Below are 20,677 nucleotides of genomic sequence, written 5' to 3'. Positions count from 1 at the left end.
TCTCTCTCTTCTTTCTAGAATTTTTTTTTTCTTTTGCTAGTACGGATATGAGCTACTTTCTAATAATTTCGGACATTTCATACATCGTGCATACAAATACACTTAATAAAATCAGAAAACAAAAGGCTTCTAAAATTTCTTTCAACACCTTTGTCTGAAGCTAAAAAATGGTACTACATTTTGTTCTAAAGGTTGTATGCTTAAGACGCACATCCCCTGTCTACTCTTGGCCAATACCTGGAATTTTTTTTTTCTAAAAGAAAGGAAGGGAGACTCAATCATTCTTTAATTACCAGGACCCAGATACCTGAAATGCAGCATCCCAAATTCGAACACAGGTGTGACCATTGGGACAATCCCCAATTAAAGTCATATTCGTTAAAACTTACCACTAACATCATATTCAAGAACCATGGTATTATTTGCAGTAACTTTGTATCATATTGCAAAGATCCAAATATTATGTCCAGCAAAAAAAATGAGGAAGAGGAGGAGGAGAAAGCCAGACTACTTTCAAGATTTCTGTTCATTGGTATAATTTACTCTAGATATTATAGAAACATTCGATTACAAAACAGCAGCCTACTACTGATGTAACTGCACCCTACTTGTTCACCAACTTAAGGGAAGATCTCATCAGATAATGGTTTTTCTTCACTATCAGATCTTCCTTATGAATGACACTGGTATATACATTGCAAATAATGTAAAGAGGTTGGGAGGGGGGAAAGGCCTAGAGATTATTCTTTTATTCTTGGGCCATGGAAGAATGGTACCTACAACTTGCATCCGCATCTATCAACTCATCTCACATCTCACATAATATGTTGCTTATCTTCCGAAGCTCCTTGAGAGCTGAAATGGCTGTAACTTGCCCTTTGCCACCAAGAATGTTGTTTGACGAGTTCTCCTGCGATCCAGACTGACCCCGATCCTGCTGGAAGACTGCCTCGATCACCTGAACAGCCCAATAATCATAATTATAATAAATGCAATAATGGGGATCTGAATCTTCCTGCAACATTCATCTGCTGCTTTGAAAGATTGCAATGTCCTGACTAAGAGGAAAGCAAAATAATTTGTCACTCTTGCTAAGGGCAGTTCCTAAAAATTGACATTGTTGACATGCATGCACATTGCATATATGTTGGTGCACAATTATCATTATCTTTCCCAAAAAACATTTAATAATATGTTTAGCAGAAAATGGATGTCTTTTGAATTTAGAAACTGTAACTGCTGAGCCAAAAATGAAAGTTCTAAACAACCTGATGGAGCAAAAAAGCAGAAAAGGTATCTGAGAGAGAGAGAGAGAGAGATGATATTGGCACTGAGAATTTATATGGAATATCGAGTATGAAGCTCTATGCTATTTTTACAAAAACAGGACTCTAGCACTAATAAATTGCAAGTTTATACAGTCAAATTTCGAAAAAATCCATTTACTCTAAGTACTAAGCAATACTCAGACAAAGAATCATAGAATATAGAAGTGCAGTGAAAAAGAAGATTACTACAATTCTAATCACACATGTATTACCTGAATATTCTCGAGCATGGATTGCCCAAGGTTTTTCAAAGTGCCCATCACTTTCATGTCACCAAGATCCTTCTTCCTACTAACCCCAGAATTACAGCACCCATCAGAAGCTGAACTGCCTAAGACATCCTTATTTACATTTCCAGCACCAGGGGATCTTTGCAAATCCTCACTTCCTCCCTTCTCAACATTCCCTTCACCAGAGCCTCTACCGAACTTCCAAAACCACTGAAATTTACCAGAGAGCGGTCTTCGTTCCCTCGAAACTGCTACCTGTTTCAAGGATGCATCTGTTTCAGGCATAATGGTGGCAGGAGCAGTGGTTACAGAGTCTTGAACTGGTTGATTATCGTCACTGTGATTGCAGCATTCCTCCGCACGAATTATTTCTTCATCATTATCACCAATAAATGAATTTGAGGTAACGCTACTTTTTTCCGAGTCATTCTCATGATCATTGCCCATGCTATTATTGGGACTGGTAGCCATGGAAAAGACTGAAGAATTCTCTCCACTCAAACATGCCTCTTCAGCCATGCAGTCCGACATCCTTCCGATAATATTTTTATCAGCCGGTTCCTCAGGAATATCGTTACCTGCATCTACTTCCACAGAGACCGACTCCTTGTTTGAAATACCAGGAACCTCCTCACATTCTGACTTACCATGATCCGCTTCCGAATTCATACCTTGAGACAAATCATCCAAGAGCCTACGCCTAACAGAAGACCGAGATTCCTTTTTCTCACTCCCAGGCTTTGTTGGAGAAGGATCTGATTCTGTCCTAGATAGATCACATCTTTCAACCAAAGCCTTCTTGATTGTTCCACCCAAAACTGAATCATAGTTACTCCCCTTGAGAAGAGGTTCAGCCTTATGCAACACTCTCCATTTCTCTTCCCAATAACTATCTGGTAATGGGTGGAGTGGAGTCTTGGGAGAAGCTAAACTGGTTGGAAGACTATAACCTCTGCTAACCGCCAACTTATTCCTGTCAGGACTTCTTTGCGATGAAGACGAGGAGAAGTTTGAATCGAAAGCAAGAACCTGCAATGACTTGGCCTTTTCTATCAGCTTGTTTATGTCAACATTCTTAGGGAAGTTTAATAACCTCTGGAGACAAGAAGTAGCATGTTCGGTGGCTAGGAGTGAAGACCGCAGGTGAAGAAGCACCGATACAGCCATTGCTGCAATAAATGCCCCTCGAGGAGAGGATAACACCTTGAAACTATATTCTGCATCATTGTCTATGCATGTACTATTGGGAGAAGAAAATAGTTCATCCCAAATTACTAAGAGATCATCAAGGGAAAATTCACGTCCAAACAGAACACGCAGCCATCGGAGTGCAAAGTACTGAGGTTCCACACCAAGCTCAACAAGATGACTGTGAAGAGATGAGTCCACAATTGAGAGCAAATGATACAATGCAGATGAGGCTTCAATTATAGGAGGTAATCCTGTGCTAGATCCAATGGCAGGAGAGGGAGAGAAAAAATCTGCCATGGCAACCACGCCATGAGCCCCATTCATCAAGCCATCAAACATGCAATAGGCATCATGTTCCATAAATCTATCAGCTAAGACAACACCTAGCTCACCTTCTGCTCCATAAGCATCACTTAACAAAAATATGTCCCTTGTGTCGGGATCAAGGTCATCCAGGCTGCTAACTGTGGGTGCGCTTTCTTGGAAATCACAGTCTTTATCAGATACTGTGTCCCAGTTTGTGAATTTTGTTAATCCATAATTGGAGACAAGGTCACTCTCTGGGAAAGATATCCCATCGAATTCATCCTTAAAACAATTTTGATAGAGATTTTGCACTCGAGACAAATGATCCAGGTCAACATGAAGTACATATACCAGAGGAGCCAACAGTTCATGCATTCCTACACAAAAAAATAGAGGTCGGTGTCATTTAGTATAAAGATCAAAAGGTCAACTTTGAAAAATGACCATATATGATATTAATAACTTTTGCTTGTTCACTATGTTTTCAATATGATGCCTACTCTGAGCTGGAGACAATGAAATCACACCCAGATCTTAAACAGAGCCGGATCAGATATAATGCAAAATCAGGAACTATATAAACCTTTCTAGGAGGTATTCTATCTTAAAATAAAGCCTTGCAAAAATATAATTACTTACCATTTTCATAAAAAAATCTATTTTCCCCAAAATATTATGTCATGTTTAAAAAAAAAACAATATTAAGGCTTTCAACTGATAGTCAAATAATCAAGAACAATTCAAAGATCGACCTTCCACTTTGTAATCATCTTTTAGATATGCATATGCAACAAAAGCAAAGATAGGTCAACTTGCCTTGACGATATCCATACTCTGGATGATGAAGACACCATAATAATAGTATTCTTCTTAACATAGCCTGGCATGAAGGTGTTTGAAGGTAGCTATCATCTTCTGGATACAACCGTGACAGATCTTGGTTGAGCATTCTATCCAATTCAGCATTTCGGAAGAAGCGGCCCCATGAGCTGTCTGCAATGATTTTATGCAACAAGATCGGTAAAATATTTTTTGAGAAAACAGAATCAAAGGGTGGATCAGTTTTGCAATAATGAGATCAAAGCATCTGATTTCTTATTTTGGAATACATAGCACAAGTTACTAATTGTGGAATTCCATAAGTCTTACCATAACAGTATTCTCGGAGTAAACGGCATGTATCATATCTAGACAAGCTTCTCATGATTACAGATTAAAGAGTTGCAGCCTTCCAGGCACATCAACAATATAGAAATCATGCTAAAGTGGTGTTAGTGATTACAATCAATGGGCGTTATAGGTATGAATGTATAATGGCACAAAAATTAAAAGATTCGTTCAGCACGGAAATTTGACTGTTGTTCAGAGCTTAAGTGATGATCACAGCGTGAGAATTTTTTCAAAGTTAACATACAAAACGGGCATCATGAAAAATGATGATAACCAAAATAACCGTTTTCAGAAGGCCGATTGTAGGTCCAAAGGTCAGATATGAGGAAATGGGTTGGTTTAAATCCAAGCAGGAAAGCGTACAAGTAAAAAAAATAAATAAAGTTTTCCAAAGAAGCTAGAGGCAGAATAAACTATGAGCTTTTCAACTCATGTGATAATATAGGAAATGGGTAAAGCAAGGAAAGATAGTTTATGCTGGGTTTTCTCAAGTAAAATGAGCATCATCTATGTGGCTCAGAGTAAATTTTCAGAAGCATGAGCAAGAGAGTAGATATACCTGGGTCTTGTGACAAGGGATTGTCCATGGCAATATCTGGAGACCTGTTTCCATCTTTAGGAAGATGAGGATCGATTAGAAGGCGACGCCTCAGGCTGGCATATCTGTGAAGGGGGAAACTTAGTAAATATACATATCAGGCAGATCCAGCTAAGTTACAAGAATTGCTTATTTTTGTACACAATAAGATCAGAAAGACAGAACATACCAACATAGGATTGATTCAGTGACACAAAGCAAACAATGAGGAACAGCAAATAGAAATGCAGGTTGTGCTTTAATTATAAAGAGCCAAAGTGAAAAAACTACCAAGCTATTAGCAGCAAATTTAAGATTTAATACTTACCGTTTGGGGGGAAAACCATCATTGCATTGGAAAAAGAAAAAGGCAGAAGAAAATAATAATGCTAGGCTCTCATACAGGAGTGGCTCTCAACAAAAGAAAAGTAATTAAGCTAAACATACAGGATTAGATTATAGACATTAATTAAGCTAAACATACAGGATTAGATTATAGACATTAATTAAGCTAAACATACAGGATTATATTATAGACATATATAGTGATCTTCGCAGAAAAAGGAGTAAAATCTATTCTAGATAGCAAAGTCTTGGCACACTAGAAATGTTGCTGCTAAACTTCTAATACTCTTACCACCATCCTGCTCAGCAAAACAACAAAGTGCCAACAACAGTGAAAATCGTTAAATCGACTTAGGTAATCAGAGATACAAACAGCATCAAAGATAGCAAGTTAAGTGGAGGGGAGAAAAAAAAAAGAAACAGATCTAAATCACGCAAGACACCAGGCACAGTGAAAAGCTTAACATATGAATTCAAAACTGGTAATCAAAACCTCATATTCTTATGGATACACAAGAAAATAAATTAGTTGTATAAGTTAGAAGGCATAGCCTTGAGCAGATCTCCAAATTTAAAAAAAAAAGGAGGCTATAAAAATAAAAAATAAAGACCTAGTATGCCATTCCACTCCTGAGATGACAGTCGGGAAATTTTCTCTAAACACAATCCAAACAGAAGTCGATCAAACACAGAATGCGACATGGTTCTAAAAATCAAAACCCCATAAAAATGTCAATATAACAAAAGTACCCAGGAAAAAATAAAAAAAGCTTATCGAAAGCTCTTTTTTTTTCTTTGAATCAAAAGCTTATTTTTTATGTGCTTCAACGCGTTAAGCCTTATCAAAACAAACCGGAATAATCACTACCCGTACATGAAAACCATAACAATCTGCCACAGAAGGGGAAAAAAGGGATTTTGTCACAGGAAATCGAGTCCTTCAAAAATCATAGAGAAGAGCTTTAAGTGTTCAATCTCACCTCCTCCTAGAATCTGCCGTGACGCGCCGGAGAGCTTCGATCGAAGCCGACGGCGAGCTCGGCAATATCCCGAGATCGATACGCCATCGGACGCTCCGGAGATCCGAGAATCTCTTCCGGGGTGGGAGCGAGGGCTCCGGCAATGGAGCCCCGATTGGAGCCGGGGACATGGCCTTTCTTCCTTCGATCCCCCTCCGAGACCCAGACGCCCTATTCGACGTTTCCTCGCAAGAAAAGGAGAGGAGATAGGGAAAAGGGTATACACAGGCTAATAAAGGAGGCACCTTTGAGGCGAAAACAAGGCTATTTTGTGAAGGAGAAAATGGAGAGATTGAGAAGTGGAGACTGGAAAGGGAGATAACGGGAATTTGTGGTGAGGGGAAACCGGGGAACGAAAAAAGTTGAGACCTTTGGGGAAAAGATCAAAATATGAATGCGTAATTTGGGAAGAGAATTGGGGATTTTAGCGGAAAAGAGACGGGGTTTAGATGGGAAATGGGGCCATTTGTTCCATTGAGGTGGGGAGGAGACGAGATGGGGTGGGGGGAGGACTTGGCATTCAGAACTGGGAGTCGTTTCCTTTCTTCCCTTAATGGCCTGTTTACTTGGCCTCATTTGGTGAGCGAGACTCCGGGGGAAAAATTAGGAGTTTTATTCCTTCACTCCAAAAAAAAAGCTCCATGTTTTCATTATCATTCCTTTTATGGACTCTTTTAGGACTCTTTTGCTTTTGCCACCAAGGTAGTAGCCTGGTGGTAAGGGGACGATAATTCCGCCCAAGTTGCCCGGGTTCGAAACGCGCGGGCGTCGATTAAATTAGGGGACCGGATGCCCCACGCCCGGCTGGCTTGTTGGCGGTTATGCTTTCCTTCCACTTGTACCAAGGTGGCGCTGGGGTGACGTACCCACACGTGAGGCGGTGAATCCTGTGGGGTGAGCCCACGGGTCGGGGAAGGCACGCGAAAACCTGCGAAAACCTGCGACCTGTATCGAACATTCCCTGGTGGAAGGGGGGCCCAGTAATGGGGCTGCTACGCGGGTGGGCTGGTCCCTCCCCCTCCCCTCCTATTTTTTAACCAAAAAAAAAAAAAAAAAAAGGGTGAAGAGAAAAATATGATCAAGAAAAACAAAAAATCTCACATTTGATTGAAGTTTTTAAGAAAAAAAAAAGTTAAGCGTTGCCGTGAAATTAAAATTTACATATTTTACCAAAAAAAATCTATATGAAAAATGAAAATGTTTAATTTTTATCGACTTTTTTTCCATAAATACTCTTAAATTTCTAAATAAAAATGGATAGAATTTTTTCTTTTATTAATAGCATAATGGATATTCTACAAAACTTTTCTAAAAATATAAACGCTCAACCAAATATAAGTTATACTGAAATGCGCCACTTTTTCATAGTTAACCAAATTTGTAAAAATTATTTTTTGAAACATCAGTTTTTCAAAACAAATATTTTTTGGAAAAAAAATTATGAACCAAACGAGTCCATAAAGGCCATGAGATATACTTCTCAACTCCACTTTGGTATTTGAATTGTTAATTAATTTCTTTTATAAAAAAAATCAAATGTGAGTTAGTTTACCAAAAAAGAATGAACATAGTAATTAGTATTTATAAAAAAAAAATGCTGAGCCTCCTCTTTGCTTTTGAATCAGTCGGGCGTACAAGAAAATGCATAAAAGACGGCTTTTTTTTGTTATTACTATCTCTTTCCTTTTGCTTTTCGAATTCTTGGCACCATCTTTTCTGTTTTTTTTTTTCTTCTTTAGCTTCAAAAAAATGGAAAAAGATGTTATATTTCTACAAGGATAGAGTTTTGCAACTTTTTCCATCAAAGATGGCTTGTGTCCGTTTTGGCATATTCTAGACTTCTCGTAGAAGGACTCTGCTATTAATGGGTGGAAACTTCTTGATCAATCGCTTTAAACTTGGTAGGTTCTTGGCAATGACGACCAACTTACCAGTCAACCAGGTTCCTCAATTCTGGGCCTTATCAGATCACTTGACGTTCAGAACAAGACGATTTAGCCCAATTGGAGTCGAATTAGGTTCTATGGTTAAACCAAGCGAGTTCCAACACATGGTTCCCGTCGACTGAGTTCTACAAGGGTTGGACTCAGCACAACTGAAAATGATCTTTGAATTATTGATCAGTGTCCAAACAAATGAGTCCAATACTATGCTGATCTAATTGGGCCCATGCCTACCAATAAGTCCTCACAAAAGTTTAAGATTAGTCACCAATACTAAGATGGATAGTGATAAGGATGTTGGGTTGGGTAAGAAGGCACAGTAGGGCTCTCTCCCCCTAGTATTCCAAGCATCTATTCAAAGTATTATTCCCTTGCTTCCATCCATCGAGAATCTAAGATGAAACCAATTTATCTAATAATTTTATCTTAAAATGAAATAAATCGATCAAAAATAATTTCACCTTAGGTCTAGGATGGATCCAATCTACCTAATAATTCCTCCTCTTTCACATGTCAAAAAAAAAATTATTTTACTGTTTCTCATGCATACACCTCTCGAGCATACAAAAGCTACACAACACCCCCACCTAGAAGTGACAAAAATTGATAGCGTTTGTGAAGGATACATTGATCTAGGGCATCAATAATTGGAAAGAGTTCCATTGATGCATTAAATAACATAAGAACGACAATAGATTTAGCACCCCTCGACAATAATATCTTGTTGGAATAGTTGATGAAGACATTGATGATTTAATACACCAAGATCAAAACAAAGCACGGGCCGGTGTTTGAGATTCTCCTCCTGCCAAACAGGACCCAGCCTTCTCTGCCAATCAAGTCGCGGCACGCCAGCACTCCGGTGGCGGGGCTGCAGGCGGCAAGCGTCGGTTTGCTATAAAAGGCTGTACGATGTATACTCTCATACAGCTATGGCATAAATGGCGGAGCTTGGCGGCTGGATCAGACGTTACGCCAGATGGTGGGCCCCATGCTGAGTCATTAACATCGTACGGCCACTATAGGGAGGGTTATGGACACGCGGCAATAATTGGTTGGTGGAAGTAAGTTGACGAAGGCGATAACGACGAAGGCGGCCGGAGCATCTGGCATCCGCACGCCGATAAAGCCCGCGGGGTTGATGCGTTTCGGATCACATATCTGTTGTCGATCACCAAACACCATAGCAAGCGTCTCATTATCTGAAGCGTATCCTCTTTTTTAGTTTGGGTAACAAGCGTAGCCATTTTTTCTCGTCCTTTTTCGTGTGTGTGTGTGTCACACCTTTTGAGTTTTGGCTTCTATTCTTGGTTGGATTTTAGTTTACGACATAGTAAGACACGTGTCAATGGATGCTTATTGCATCCATGGACACGTTGCTCAAAGTCCAACCATACAAACATGCCAAGCCAATGACCTTGATGCCACGTCAGCGTCATGGAGGCGTTTCGTGAGGGTTGAAATGGCGACGCATTCCACGCAACCAGATCTCTTGCTTGCTTCTTTTGCCTGGTTGGTGGATGGTGCCGTGGAAGACCTTTGTTTTATGCCCACTCTTCTCCAAACCTCTCTTTCTCATGGTCTTTTGCATGCATGCTCTTGGGATCTTGCAATCCCACCATCCACCCAACCCAATCATTTATTTTGTATGCTAATGTGTGCGTCTTGTGCCCGATTCTCTCAACAAACTGACTCACACCTAAAAGGAATCTTTGGTACCATCTAAATATTATTTTTTTGCAGAATTCTTTTAGATAAAAACAATCAGTCTGAGTACTAATTATTTCATGCTTATGATATGAATAGTTTGGGAGGAGACAAGGTCGGATCAGCTGCACTGCCCATATTATAAGATTGAGGATTAGTTGTGACTAAGACATCCAAACCATTTTTGGTTTTTGTATTTTTCTATTTAGCTTGCAATTTTGAGCAATGATATGAAGTTACATATGAGCATCATGGATGCCAAGAACAGTATTGAATCAGATGATATAAAAGTACATACCGATATGCAGTATGAAGGGGACTTTCGACATGCCGAATTAGCTTTCGTATCAGACATACCGATACAATAGTATATGACAAGAGCGCGATGATAATTATAGAAGAATCAAAGTACATGGTATAGGTTTTACTTTTAGCTATGGGTTTTACTTTTAGCTAGGGAGTACTGCCTCTAGGCGACCTCGTAGAAGGGCAATGCATTATTATAATGAGATCAAGAATTATTTTGCTTACCAAGGAAGCAAAATGAGGCCCTATTGGAAGTGGAACCTAGTGAAATGTCTTTGGTATATCAAGTAGGTTTTACTTGGATCTAGGCACGACTTTGGCAGCTGCTTGCACATTGGTGGCCTTCAGTTTATCCGTGTGCCTTACAAACCTTCGCTCATGGGATGGCTTTTCTTCAAATCAACTTATAAAATACAAAAAAAAAGATAAAATAACAAACATTGAATAGTAGCATCAAGTTGCTCGATTTTGTTAGAAGAGAGTAGGAAATAGTAAAACCATGGACAAGATTTGTGGATGCATACATCATCACTTAGCATGTTCATCATCATCATAGATTGATTATTTTAGCTGCAATTTGGTGAGGGATGAATTATCCCTCGGCCTTTTCATGTGATTATTATTTTTAGAGCAAAAAGCAAGAAAAAAAAAGTATATACTGAAGGCCTGTTTAGAAGTCATATATTTTTATTATATGGGGAAATGCTAAAACTACAATATCATTAGCCGGGACATCACTTTGATAGATGACCAAGAAAGTTAGAAAAACTCTTTTGACAAACCTACCGAGCATGTAGGTGCAACCTCCCATATTTCTATGTATTTTAGCAGGCTTCAAAGATTCAAGACTCGTTTCTTTCGCGGAAAGAAATTATCTTATTGAAATATTTTTTCTAAGAAACCGATGGCTGGATATATACTATCTGAGAAAATAGTTTTTACATATTTAGTTGGATCATAGAAAAGTGGCATAGAAAATACATTTTTCGGAATAACTCGTGTTTGGTTAAATATTTATTTTCTTGAAAAAGTTGAGAAAAATACTTGTTGTGCCCTTAATAAAAGGACTATAAGAAAAAAAAAATATCACATGCATAATTTATAGAATGAGATACTTGGAACACCAAGATTTAGAGGTTTTGAAGGTTCCATGCCCCAAAAGCCACTATTTGTCCACATTTTATAGAAAACACATCAACAGTACCAACCTTGGTAGCAAAGTATTCGAGGACGACGACTTTGTATATTGAACCGCTGGCGAGAAGCCAGACTACAGAGGCGTTGTGATGAGCAGCGCCCGGGTTAGAAGCATTGTGATAGACAAGAGGGTGTTGTGATTTCGGCCCATAGGAAAGGATTGTCTCTAATGTGGTTTTTTTTGACAAAAAAAATACTATAATTTCTAGTGCATGAGAATGTAACTTTTCTATATCCCCACAAAAAATTTTCTTTTACTTAAAATGTGGCAAACTTATTCCCATGAAAAAACTACTTTCCCATTTTTCTCCTTTAAAATTTCTAACCAAACAAGAATTATTTTTTTATTTTTCCATTGATCTCACTTTTCCTCCTTGTCTTCCCGCGGATGAAACACATCCTTACTTGTCCAAGCTTTTGGAAATAAAATATCTTCAAACCTTCTACCAAAAAAAATACTTAGCAAGCGCAAACACAAAGCACTTTCACTACACTATTCTGGTATGAAAAATTCGAGCATCCATATCACATAGATGGATCAATAATATCATGTGTACCGCCTGCCAGATTTTATTCCATAACCAATCAAACAAGAAAATGCCGTAGACCAACCATTGATCCAGTGTCATAAGGCGATTACGTACCCCTATTCATGATCGGGGATCGTGTGGTGCCCATTTTCACCAACTATAGTTGCAAGACATATACCTGGTGAGATAATTGAGTAGGAGGGAGGATTTGATAACCTCAGCGTCAGGTAGCAAAGAGAGCATGAAAACATGGCAAGTAGACTTGCCACGTAGAAAGGCGAACATGAAATCAAGCACAAGGAGACAATAAAAAGAGATTTCTGGACATCTGAAATCCAAAATATATCTGTTGTTTCAAGCAACCTTTCTCTAGGTAAGCCAATATGTGAGGCCCAGCATCAGTCCGCAGTTCCTTCCAGTGGCCTGTTACCTGTTTACGTGACCGTCTGGAATTTCAGAGAACAAAACAACTCGGTGAGTTGGAGCCGTAGACATTAGGATCTTTGAACAGTTTATCACTAGTACAAGTCGAATTCTTAGCACGCATCAAATTCTTAGTTGATTGAGCTTATCAAGTCATATATCAGCAATTTCTTTGATAAACACAATCAACAATGCCATATATCTAGGCTCAGAAAAGCAGATCTCGCATGAGTTCTGCATCGTATACTTTCATGCGGTGAAACCTGCCATCCATGCCATTAAATTGTCAAAATCTAAACTATCATCTTCTTCGGATGATACGAGCACAATGTGCATCTGACAGTAGTTTGTTCTAATCATTGCACAAATGTGATGCCCCATGAATGTTATGAGTTTGCTCAGCAAACAATGAGAAGAAAGAAACAGAAACGAATGCCCCTGCCACCCCCAGCCCTTCTCTCTTTCCCATTTCCAACTAATTAATAGTAACTAATGTTGAAATAATTGGATGCAGGGATACAAGATTATACCAAGCACACGTTCATCTCATTTCTTCTTCTTTGTTCTCTTTAAAGATTGAGACTTCCTTGCTGCTTTCTTGGATGGCCTTGCAGTAGTTTTTGCCTTCTTATACACTATACCCTGCGTATGAAGTCCTGAAAGTTACCCATGCAGCAACATTTTGGAATGAAAGGACAAGCAAATTTATAAGTTTAAAGGGCATCACTTATGAGAAAGTAGTGCTAATATCCTGCATAACAACCAGGTTCCAGTTCAATGAAGTAATGATAGCCCTTAGGAAATCATATATTAAGGTAACGGCAATATGCCACTGGAACTGTTTTACATCCAATCTGACAGAAAAAGTTCTTAAAACTACTGTCCTGAGATATATTGCAGCTGCCATCCTGCCGTCTGATCGGACAGAGGAAACCAACCAGTTCTCAAAACTTTTGGTCTTCCCTACCTTTCCGTCAAATAGCTGTATTGGTTAACTTGCATCAAAAGTAGCGACACTACTGATCAATTTTCCAGTGATTCTCTTCGTTTCTTTCTATTTGGCTGATAATGACATCCAAAATTGAACACAGTTTTTGATTATCTTCAATGTCCCTCTAAGATGAAAGTACTAGACGGTTCGTTGAGAACTGCTTTTTTATTGGAAGGCTGGAAACCATTAGTTCTTACTGGACCACACTAGTCCCCCCAACACAACTAAACAAACATGAAGGCCAACTACATGACCACTTATCTGGCCTAGTTCTCCATACCCAAAAATCCAGAACAGCTAGCCAGGTTCTGGAAACATCTACAGACAAAAACCAAGCAACACAGATAGTTATGAAAAAAAATATAACAACTTTTTATTTCACTGTAAGTTGGCGAAGAGCATTTGAAATCATTTATCTTATATCATATATCCAAAGTCAATATTTTAAGTGTTTTAAAATTGGTTTATAAAAGAGCATAAAATTTGGTTCCGAGGAAAAGAGTTAGCAGACGACTCTCCCAACAGTAAGAGTGAGTACAACTAGCAATGTAAAATTACAAACAACAATAGAAGGCACTCTGAGTTGGTCCAAAAATCAATGAGAAAGCATTAATGGAATTAGTTCTAGAAGAAAATAATTGCAGAGCTATCTTCCAACAAACTACATGTGAAACCACCATTACAAACAACATAATAGAATCAGAAGCAAAACTTCATCCAAATTGGAATACAAATTTTTCCTAAATGAATGCCGAATTAAACAAATGAATGCATTTTTGCAAGAATTTACAGTTCTACAAACTGTGTCTAAAAGAAATTAATTAGGCATTGGAGCATACCGATGACTTGTCGATTTGCGTCTTCATATCTGGTTGGTCTCCTTTTTCATTTTTTTGATCACTTTGATGAACAGAAAATTTAGGCAATTTATCTGCCTCCTCTTCCGAATCAAAAAAAAATCCATCAAGTGTTCCTACTCAAAATGAGAGAGCTACTTGTTATAGAACAAATGGTAATAGTAATAGTAAGGCATCAACGTAAATATGCATAGAAGTAAACTGCATAAGGCAACAGGGAGAACGCAGATGAGAACAAGCCATTTGAATATGTAAAATGAATATTGGCATGCCATGTAGGTTTTCCATGCATCTGAGCTAGGCTACTCCACCATGATGTAGGTTTTTCACTTGATGCGCTTAAAGACAACTTCCCCAAGGCAGAATTATCTCAGGAGACTATCCTGAAATATCCACAAGATGCTAAACTTTCTTAGATTTCTTCAGCTAATTAATAGCTACCATTTAGTTCCGTAGTTCAACTTGTTTTGCTTTAAAATTCCCCGTACTTTGGGTCTTCATGTAATAGCTTAATGATTTTAAGGAATGCCGGTCCCATATGATCCCAAAAAGAATACCATTAGCCCTTAATTGAAGTGATTGAGAATGGCAAATCAATGATTACTGACTGCCACAACTAGTGAATGCATACACGATCGGTTAATAACAATAAAATATGATGATGCCTTTCAACCTGAAGTTCTAAGGAAAAGCAAGATGGGTTCTTAAGCACTGGTGATTTAATCTAGTAGATATCAATAGCAAAATTTATACTAAATGCTTAAGTGAGGAAACTTTATGACATATATAGGACTAATAGGAGTAAGTTCTTGTTGCAAGCAATGACAAAAGCAACATATTCTTCCTCTAAATATGATCATACGCCAAAAATGAATATAAGGAGAAGGGTCGTACTGATTTTCCAAGGAAGAAATTGTCGTGTTTCAACTTACAAGACCAAATATTTATTAACAAGTGACTACTGTAAGCAAAAATAAGTTTTACCTTCAATCATTGTTTCAGCCTCAAACACATTAGACTGAGGCTCCAATTGGATAAAATCATTCATGATAGCTTCTATCTGCACAGTCATCATCCCAAATCGACGACTAGATAAATAAATTTGGAATAAAAAAATATAAACATCTAAACAATCTCAGGCTGGGCACTGGTATATCAGGGACAACTAGATTAATTGCAGATCTTATTGGCATAGAACTTGAAACAAGCACACCACCAACCAGAAGAGCATGCTGATCAGGAAACTCATGCGAGACCTCAATAATTCTTAAAACATTAAATGCCATAAACTAGCATTAGTTTTTTCCCAGTTCTGCTACAGTACCAATTGCATTAGAATTTTGCATGCAAAAGTTATACGTCATCAAGTTTCTTTAACCAAAATAGGTTTACATGTGGGCTATGCTAAACTTGTAATGAACTCCTAGATTCATGATTTCAATCTTATATCATAGGATTTGGGAAAAGAAGATGTAGTTCCAGTTTCTTAAATCTCGTAAGTCTAGGGCTCAAGTAAAATAAAAGATAATTGAATCTTAGAATAGAATAACATTAACTTGTATGCATGAAAACAATGAAATGTGGCGCTCAGATCTCAATGAATCAATATCTGCCGTCATTTCATAGCCCAAAGAAAGGAATAACTATAACCACCAAGCCTTTCCCCAACTACCTGGTGTCAGCTTTAGCAACTGCCCAGTGAAAAAAAAATAGGATGGGGTTATTTCTACAATCTTTGAGCATTGTGAAAAGTCATGGGAGAATGAAGCCTGTTGGTGACAGGAGAAAGAAGTAACAGCTGTGAATCATAGAATCAGTTCTGATTCATCAATCAAGTTGCATAATTCAACTAAAGAATATAGAAAGGGAATTGCCATATATTTCGCTTTCATTAAGTTAAGATACCAACTGAGCTTGCATTTCTTATCCTAAAAGCACATACCCAACAGAAAACTAAAAAAATGTTAATCTGGGGTTTTTATTGACAGACCTTTGCTTCTGACTGTCCGACACTAACCTGAAAATTCAGAAATTATTTGTTAATATCAAGCTATCACAGTTTTTGGAAACTCATATCATAGAAAAATCACATGTTTGAGCTCAGGAGTAAGCTAGAGATGAATCTAGTCTTGAGATTATGATGGATGGCGTACGATGCAACATGTCCTTGAAGGAACTATTGTTGACTTATATAAGGTCCCTGTAAATTAGAAAGAAAATATGGAATATCAGATATCAAACATGACATGATACTGTTGAGTGCTGCAAAAAAAAAAAAGAACAAGGATAACTATAGACAAGGTTTTTTAAAGGGATAACTGAAACTCTAAAAGGCTTTGTGAGTTGATAAGAAACAGAAAGCCATTGTTAGCTCAAGAAGAAGGAATCCAAAGGACCGATATTGAGAAGGTAAAAGAAATAAATTTCATGTCATAACAGCATTCATAAGTTCAAACAAAGAACGGATCCAAACTTGGATGACGTGATCAATCAAGTGCTAATCAAGATAGTCATAATCATAAAAACTCTTATCTGCTTTTACTTCATTAAGAACCTGAGCAAAAGTAACTCAATTGCAATGGTTCCTTTGACAGGTCCAGAACCCTATATTTTACAAAGAAAGCAAACGAAAGTTGTGACCAATTAAGAAAACAAATAATATTAGATATTTGCCCTAGGAGTTTTGGTGGGCAGAAATGTAATTTTCCCTTTAGTTTTTACGGGATTTACAAGTAAGTATCCTGAAAAGTTTTTGTGAATTAACCTACACTGCAAGTAACATTGAGTTCATTAGAAACTCTAAATTCTGAAGTAGGAATGATTAAATAAAGAAGATAACTTAATACGACACATCAGCAAAATAATTACAGGTTCATGGATGTCTTGAGCTTTCTTAAATAGTGAGTCACTTCCAGTTCTAAATCCATCTAAGATTTGAAAGCTTGAACCAAGAGGAAACACATTACTTTTTTTAAACCTTTCTGCTGTCCAGACATAATATTTGCCGTACATTCTCCAGAATAGTGCTAAAAAAAAGTATCGTAATTGAGTTCAAGGATTTTTTTCTTCTTTTTTTTTTAATGGATGATTTGATATTTGGAGAATGCCATTATCAAGTATGAACCATGTGAAATATTTTAATGTTAGGCAAAATCATCTGTTTCACAAACAGGGACAAGACAAATAGTTCATGAACACTTGTAAACAATACCTTTTAGATCTAAGAGCATTTCCTGGTTTCCAGCAGGACCATTTGATATTACTATTCGCCCAACCGCACCCACATCTCCACTTAGGTCTATGGAATCCCCATCACATTCAATCAGTGCCTGGATGTAACAAAAGCAATAACTAAAAGAGAGATATTTACAATGTGAACTTCCAAAAAAGTCAATTAAGTAGAGTAACAGTTGACAGGGATGAATCTAATGTCCACTAGATAGATAACAGGCATTGCAAAGGACTAACTTATATTTTATTTACCACTGTTGGAAGATAATAATGTTGCTGGTTAAAATTATGTCAGATGACAGTACAGACTCCACATCAAAACCTAGTACAAAGCCAATACTTCATGGATACTTTTTTAGCAATAGACTGCTGATTAATCCTCTTTGTTTTCTATAAGATAAATACCTTGCTCGTTATTTTGAGGACAAATATCTTACTGTTTTAATAGACAAGAATCCAAGACATAATTTTCTAAATAACCAGTGATTGTCCACATGAATAACTAATGAACAGTCGAAACATTTCTGTGCAAATTTTTGAATCGTATAGCATCACATCACTATGCTGTGCATGATACAGGTGCAAGTGTATTTCTGGTGATGATGAAGGTCCAGCCTTATCCTAAAATTTTTCAGATTTATATCTAAGTCATTAACCAGGCATGGAATGTGGATTTCATACGAGGAATTAATTATGTAAAAAGAAATCCATGTCATAAGCAAAATATTTTGAAACAGTCAAAAACAGAAGAAAAAAGAGATAGGGAAAACAACAAGAAAATAAATACCTTTGAACATTGAGCTTTGTCTGGGAACACCAGGGGCAACCTTGAGGAGATCTGAAGCGCATAAGGACATGTGATCCATGAGAGAGTTGCACATGAAAAGAAAACTAAAATATATAGATAGAATTGGTCCTCAAAGATGGATGAAATAATACACAAATCGCACATTAACAATATATTGGAAGATCAAGACATCAGTTCCCATGACCAACCTATCTGTTAAACCTAAAATGCTTGGTGGAGAAATAACAACGGGCATAATGAGCATTTTCAATATCAACATCATTAGTAGCATCTAAGCTTAACCAGCAGTTTGTTTAGCTCAAGGAGTAAAAAGATAAAAAGATGAATTATTTTTGGCATCTTACAGTAGGTCCAGCAGGTTTCCCTCCAATATCTTCCTCCATCGGTCCATCATCTTGCACGTCCAAGGTGTCTACGATGGATCATGTAAACGTAAGATGAACCAAGAGATTAAACAGCAAAGTGATAACTGAGAATTAGCTACTGATTGACTGCATTCTATCTAGCATGTGAACATTGCAGAAACAGCAGAGATGTAATATTATTCCGTTATTCAACTACCTTCTTTTAGGTTTTGATTAGGTTTGGTTTTGACAATCTTTTGTTTTTTGGTCTCGATGACTGGGCTTTCTTCTCCACTATCTATTAGAATCGAATCCTCTGGAGGTTTCTCTGGTTCTTTGCGATGGATACGATCAGACCTTGTCAGACTACTTTCTGGGGAAGACTCAGATGCTGAAGATAGCGTAAAGAAAGCCTGACTTGGTCCCTGATGAAGAGAGCGAAACCTTGCAATTTGCATGAAGTTAGCAGCGAAATCGTCATCCAACATCATAAAAATCTAATAACTTGAGCATAAATTAGTAAAACAAGGGTCAAAAATAGACCACGGAAACAACCAGAATCTCAAACCTAATTACACATAGTAAGCCATTCTTTGGTGAATTAATGTGATAAAAAATATCAAACAGAGGGGATCTACAGACACTAAACAAATGCCTAAGACCTAATACCTGATTCAGTTAATAAGTATCGATTTTAGTACAAACAAACCCTAAAAGTAAACCAGCATCGAAGGAAAGTCAAATCTACGATGCCCGAGACTGAAACATACATCAAGAATTCAAAATTTCTACGAGATTGCTTCGAAAAAAAAAATAGCTAACAGAAAAGGAGATGGAGCTCAAAAATAAGCAAAAAATGGATTAAAAAAGAAAATATGAAAACGAAAAGAGAAAAAGGGCGAGAGCGAAACCTGGAATGATCGAAGCCAGTCGGGAGATTCTTCGCGAGAGTCGCTCATGGCGTCGGCGATCGAAGAAAGGTGGCTGGAGAGGTTTTTGCCGCTCTACGCTTCGCAGGGTGCTTTGGCATTTGGGAGGGAGCGCGTGGAAGCGGATCGGATCATTACGTGTTCCCAATCCGTTTTCGTACGAGTCCCACGGGATCCGTTGTCCGGACCCGAGTTTAATAGGATCCGGGTTTGATCTCGGATGCGGGTATGAGCTGAAGGAGGGGTTCAAGGCGGATTAGAGACCTCTGAGGAAACTATGGTTGCTTTGATCTAAGAATCATTCTTTTTTGTTTTATTATTAATTATGATATACTTGCTAATGCATGTTGCTACTAAAAAGAGTTTAGACACGAAAGAAATTTTAAAAAGATTTAAGTTGAATTGTGTTGGTGCCGTCCTTTTTATATCGGACCCGCATCATTTAAAATAATAATAATAATAAAAAAAAGATAAGATGGAAAAAAGGAGTGCTATTTTGTTGGGTGGTTGATTTTACTCAAATTTAGCTAAAATTTTAGTATATTATTTTCGACATAAAAAGCTACAGATTAAAGGTTTTGGTCTTCGAAAAAATTTCTTCATTGATTATTTCAAGCATCAACACTTCGTGAAATCTAACCTCTATTTTGTTGTTTATAGTTGAAATCTATTTTATTGGTGATTATTGTTGTTGTGGAAGTGAAGATTAAATCTTATTGATATTTATGCAGTTGAACTAAACAGGATCTATTGTAATTTTATTATTCTAAGTAGTGAAAGTTTTTGGCTTGATTAGATTTTGTAGTTTTTTTCCTTCATATTGAAGAATTTTTAATATTAAAAAATTGTATTGTCTCTTGTTTGTAAATTGTTTGATTATTTTACTTACTAATTACTTGAGTAGGTAGTATTAATTATTATTGTTTGACGAGCGGTATCCCATTTAATTACATGAAGAGGAAAAAAAATTGCAGCATCATTATTTTTTTTATTGTATTTTTTAAACAAATTGGGATATATCTTCTCCACAAAATTGTATACGTTTTTAAGCATGGCTATAACCAACAAATCTTCATGAAATGTGTTTGTAAACTGAGACTTACCTCGGTGGTCATATCTTCTGCTTAACAACTAGAGGTCCAAGTTGCGACTCTAGCACGGTGCATCTTTAAAAATCCTAAGTTGAATAATTATGGTATGGGTGAAGCTGTGTTTAGAGAAGAAATCTAATTAAGGTTAGTACAA

The 20,677-nt window shown here is 37.4% G+C and overlaps 2 protein-coding genes across 3 annotated transcripts; both read right to left on the bottom strand.

The window, feature by feature from the left end:
• Positions 1-495: 495 nt before the first annotated feature.
• On the bottom strand, positions 496-6,724 carry LOC103713096 (TBC1 domain family member 5-like). Its single transcript, XM_008799881.4, has 5 exons — positions 6,128-6,724; positions 4,785-4,888; positions 3,872-4,048; positions 1,541-3,432; positions 496-958 (listed from the first exon to the last, which is right to left on the bottom strand). Exons 1-5 carry the CDS (start codon positions 6,295-6,297, stop codon positions 809-811), a joined length of 2,493 nt encoding a protein of 830 aa, XP_008798103.2. The 5' UTR covers positions 6,298-6,724; the 3' UTR covers positions 496-808.
• A 5,101-nt stretch (positions 6,725-11,825) lies between these two features.
• LOC103713097 (DNA-binding protein BIN4-like) lies at positions 11,826-19,565 on the bottom strand. Of its 2 annotated transcripts, none has more exons than XM_008799882.3 (11): positions 19,415-19,565; positions 18,721-18,928; positions 18,504-18,571; positions 18,139-18,189; positions 17,332-17,449; positions 16,274-16,320; positions 16,111-16,137; positions 15,105-15,180; positions 14,103-14,236; positions 12,803-12,914; positions 11,826-12,295 (listed from the first exon to the last, which is right to left on the bottom strand). In XM_008799882.3, the coding sequence occupies exons 1-10, from the start codon at positions 19,460-19,462 to the stop codon at positions 12,819-12,821; spliced, it is 873 nt and encodes a 290-aa protein (XP_008798104.2). In that variant the 5' UTR covers positions 19,463-19,565; the 3' UTR covers positions 11,826-12,295; positions 12,803-12,818. The 2 variants fall into 2 exon arrangements, with proteins under 2 accessions (XP_008798104.2, XP_017699782.2); XM_017844293.3 differs by having other exon boundaries at positions 18,721-18,947; positions 19,415-19,501.
• Positions 19,566-20,677: the final 1,112 nt, after the last annotated feature.

The sequence above is a fragment of the Phoenix dactylifera genome, chromosome 9 (genome assembly GCF_009389715.1).
Source record: "Phoenix dactylifera cultivar Barhee BC4 chromosome 9, palm_55x_up_171113_PBpolish2nd_filt_p, whole genome shotgun sequence".
Lineage (NCBI taxonomy): Eukaryota > Viridiplantae > Streptophyta > Magnoliopsida > Arecales > Arecaceae > Phoenix > Phoenix dactylifera.
Note: the sequence above shows the minus strand (reverse complement) of the source record. Positions and strands in the feature narration are given on the sequence as shown.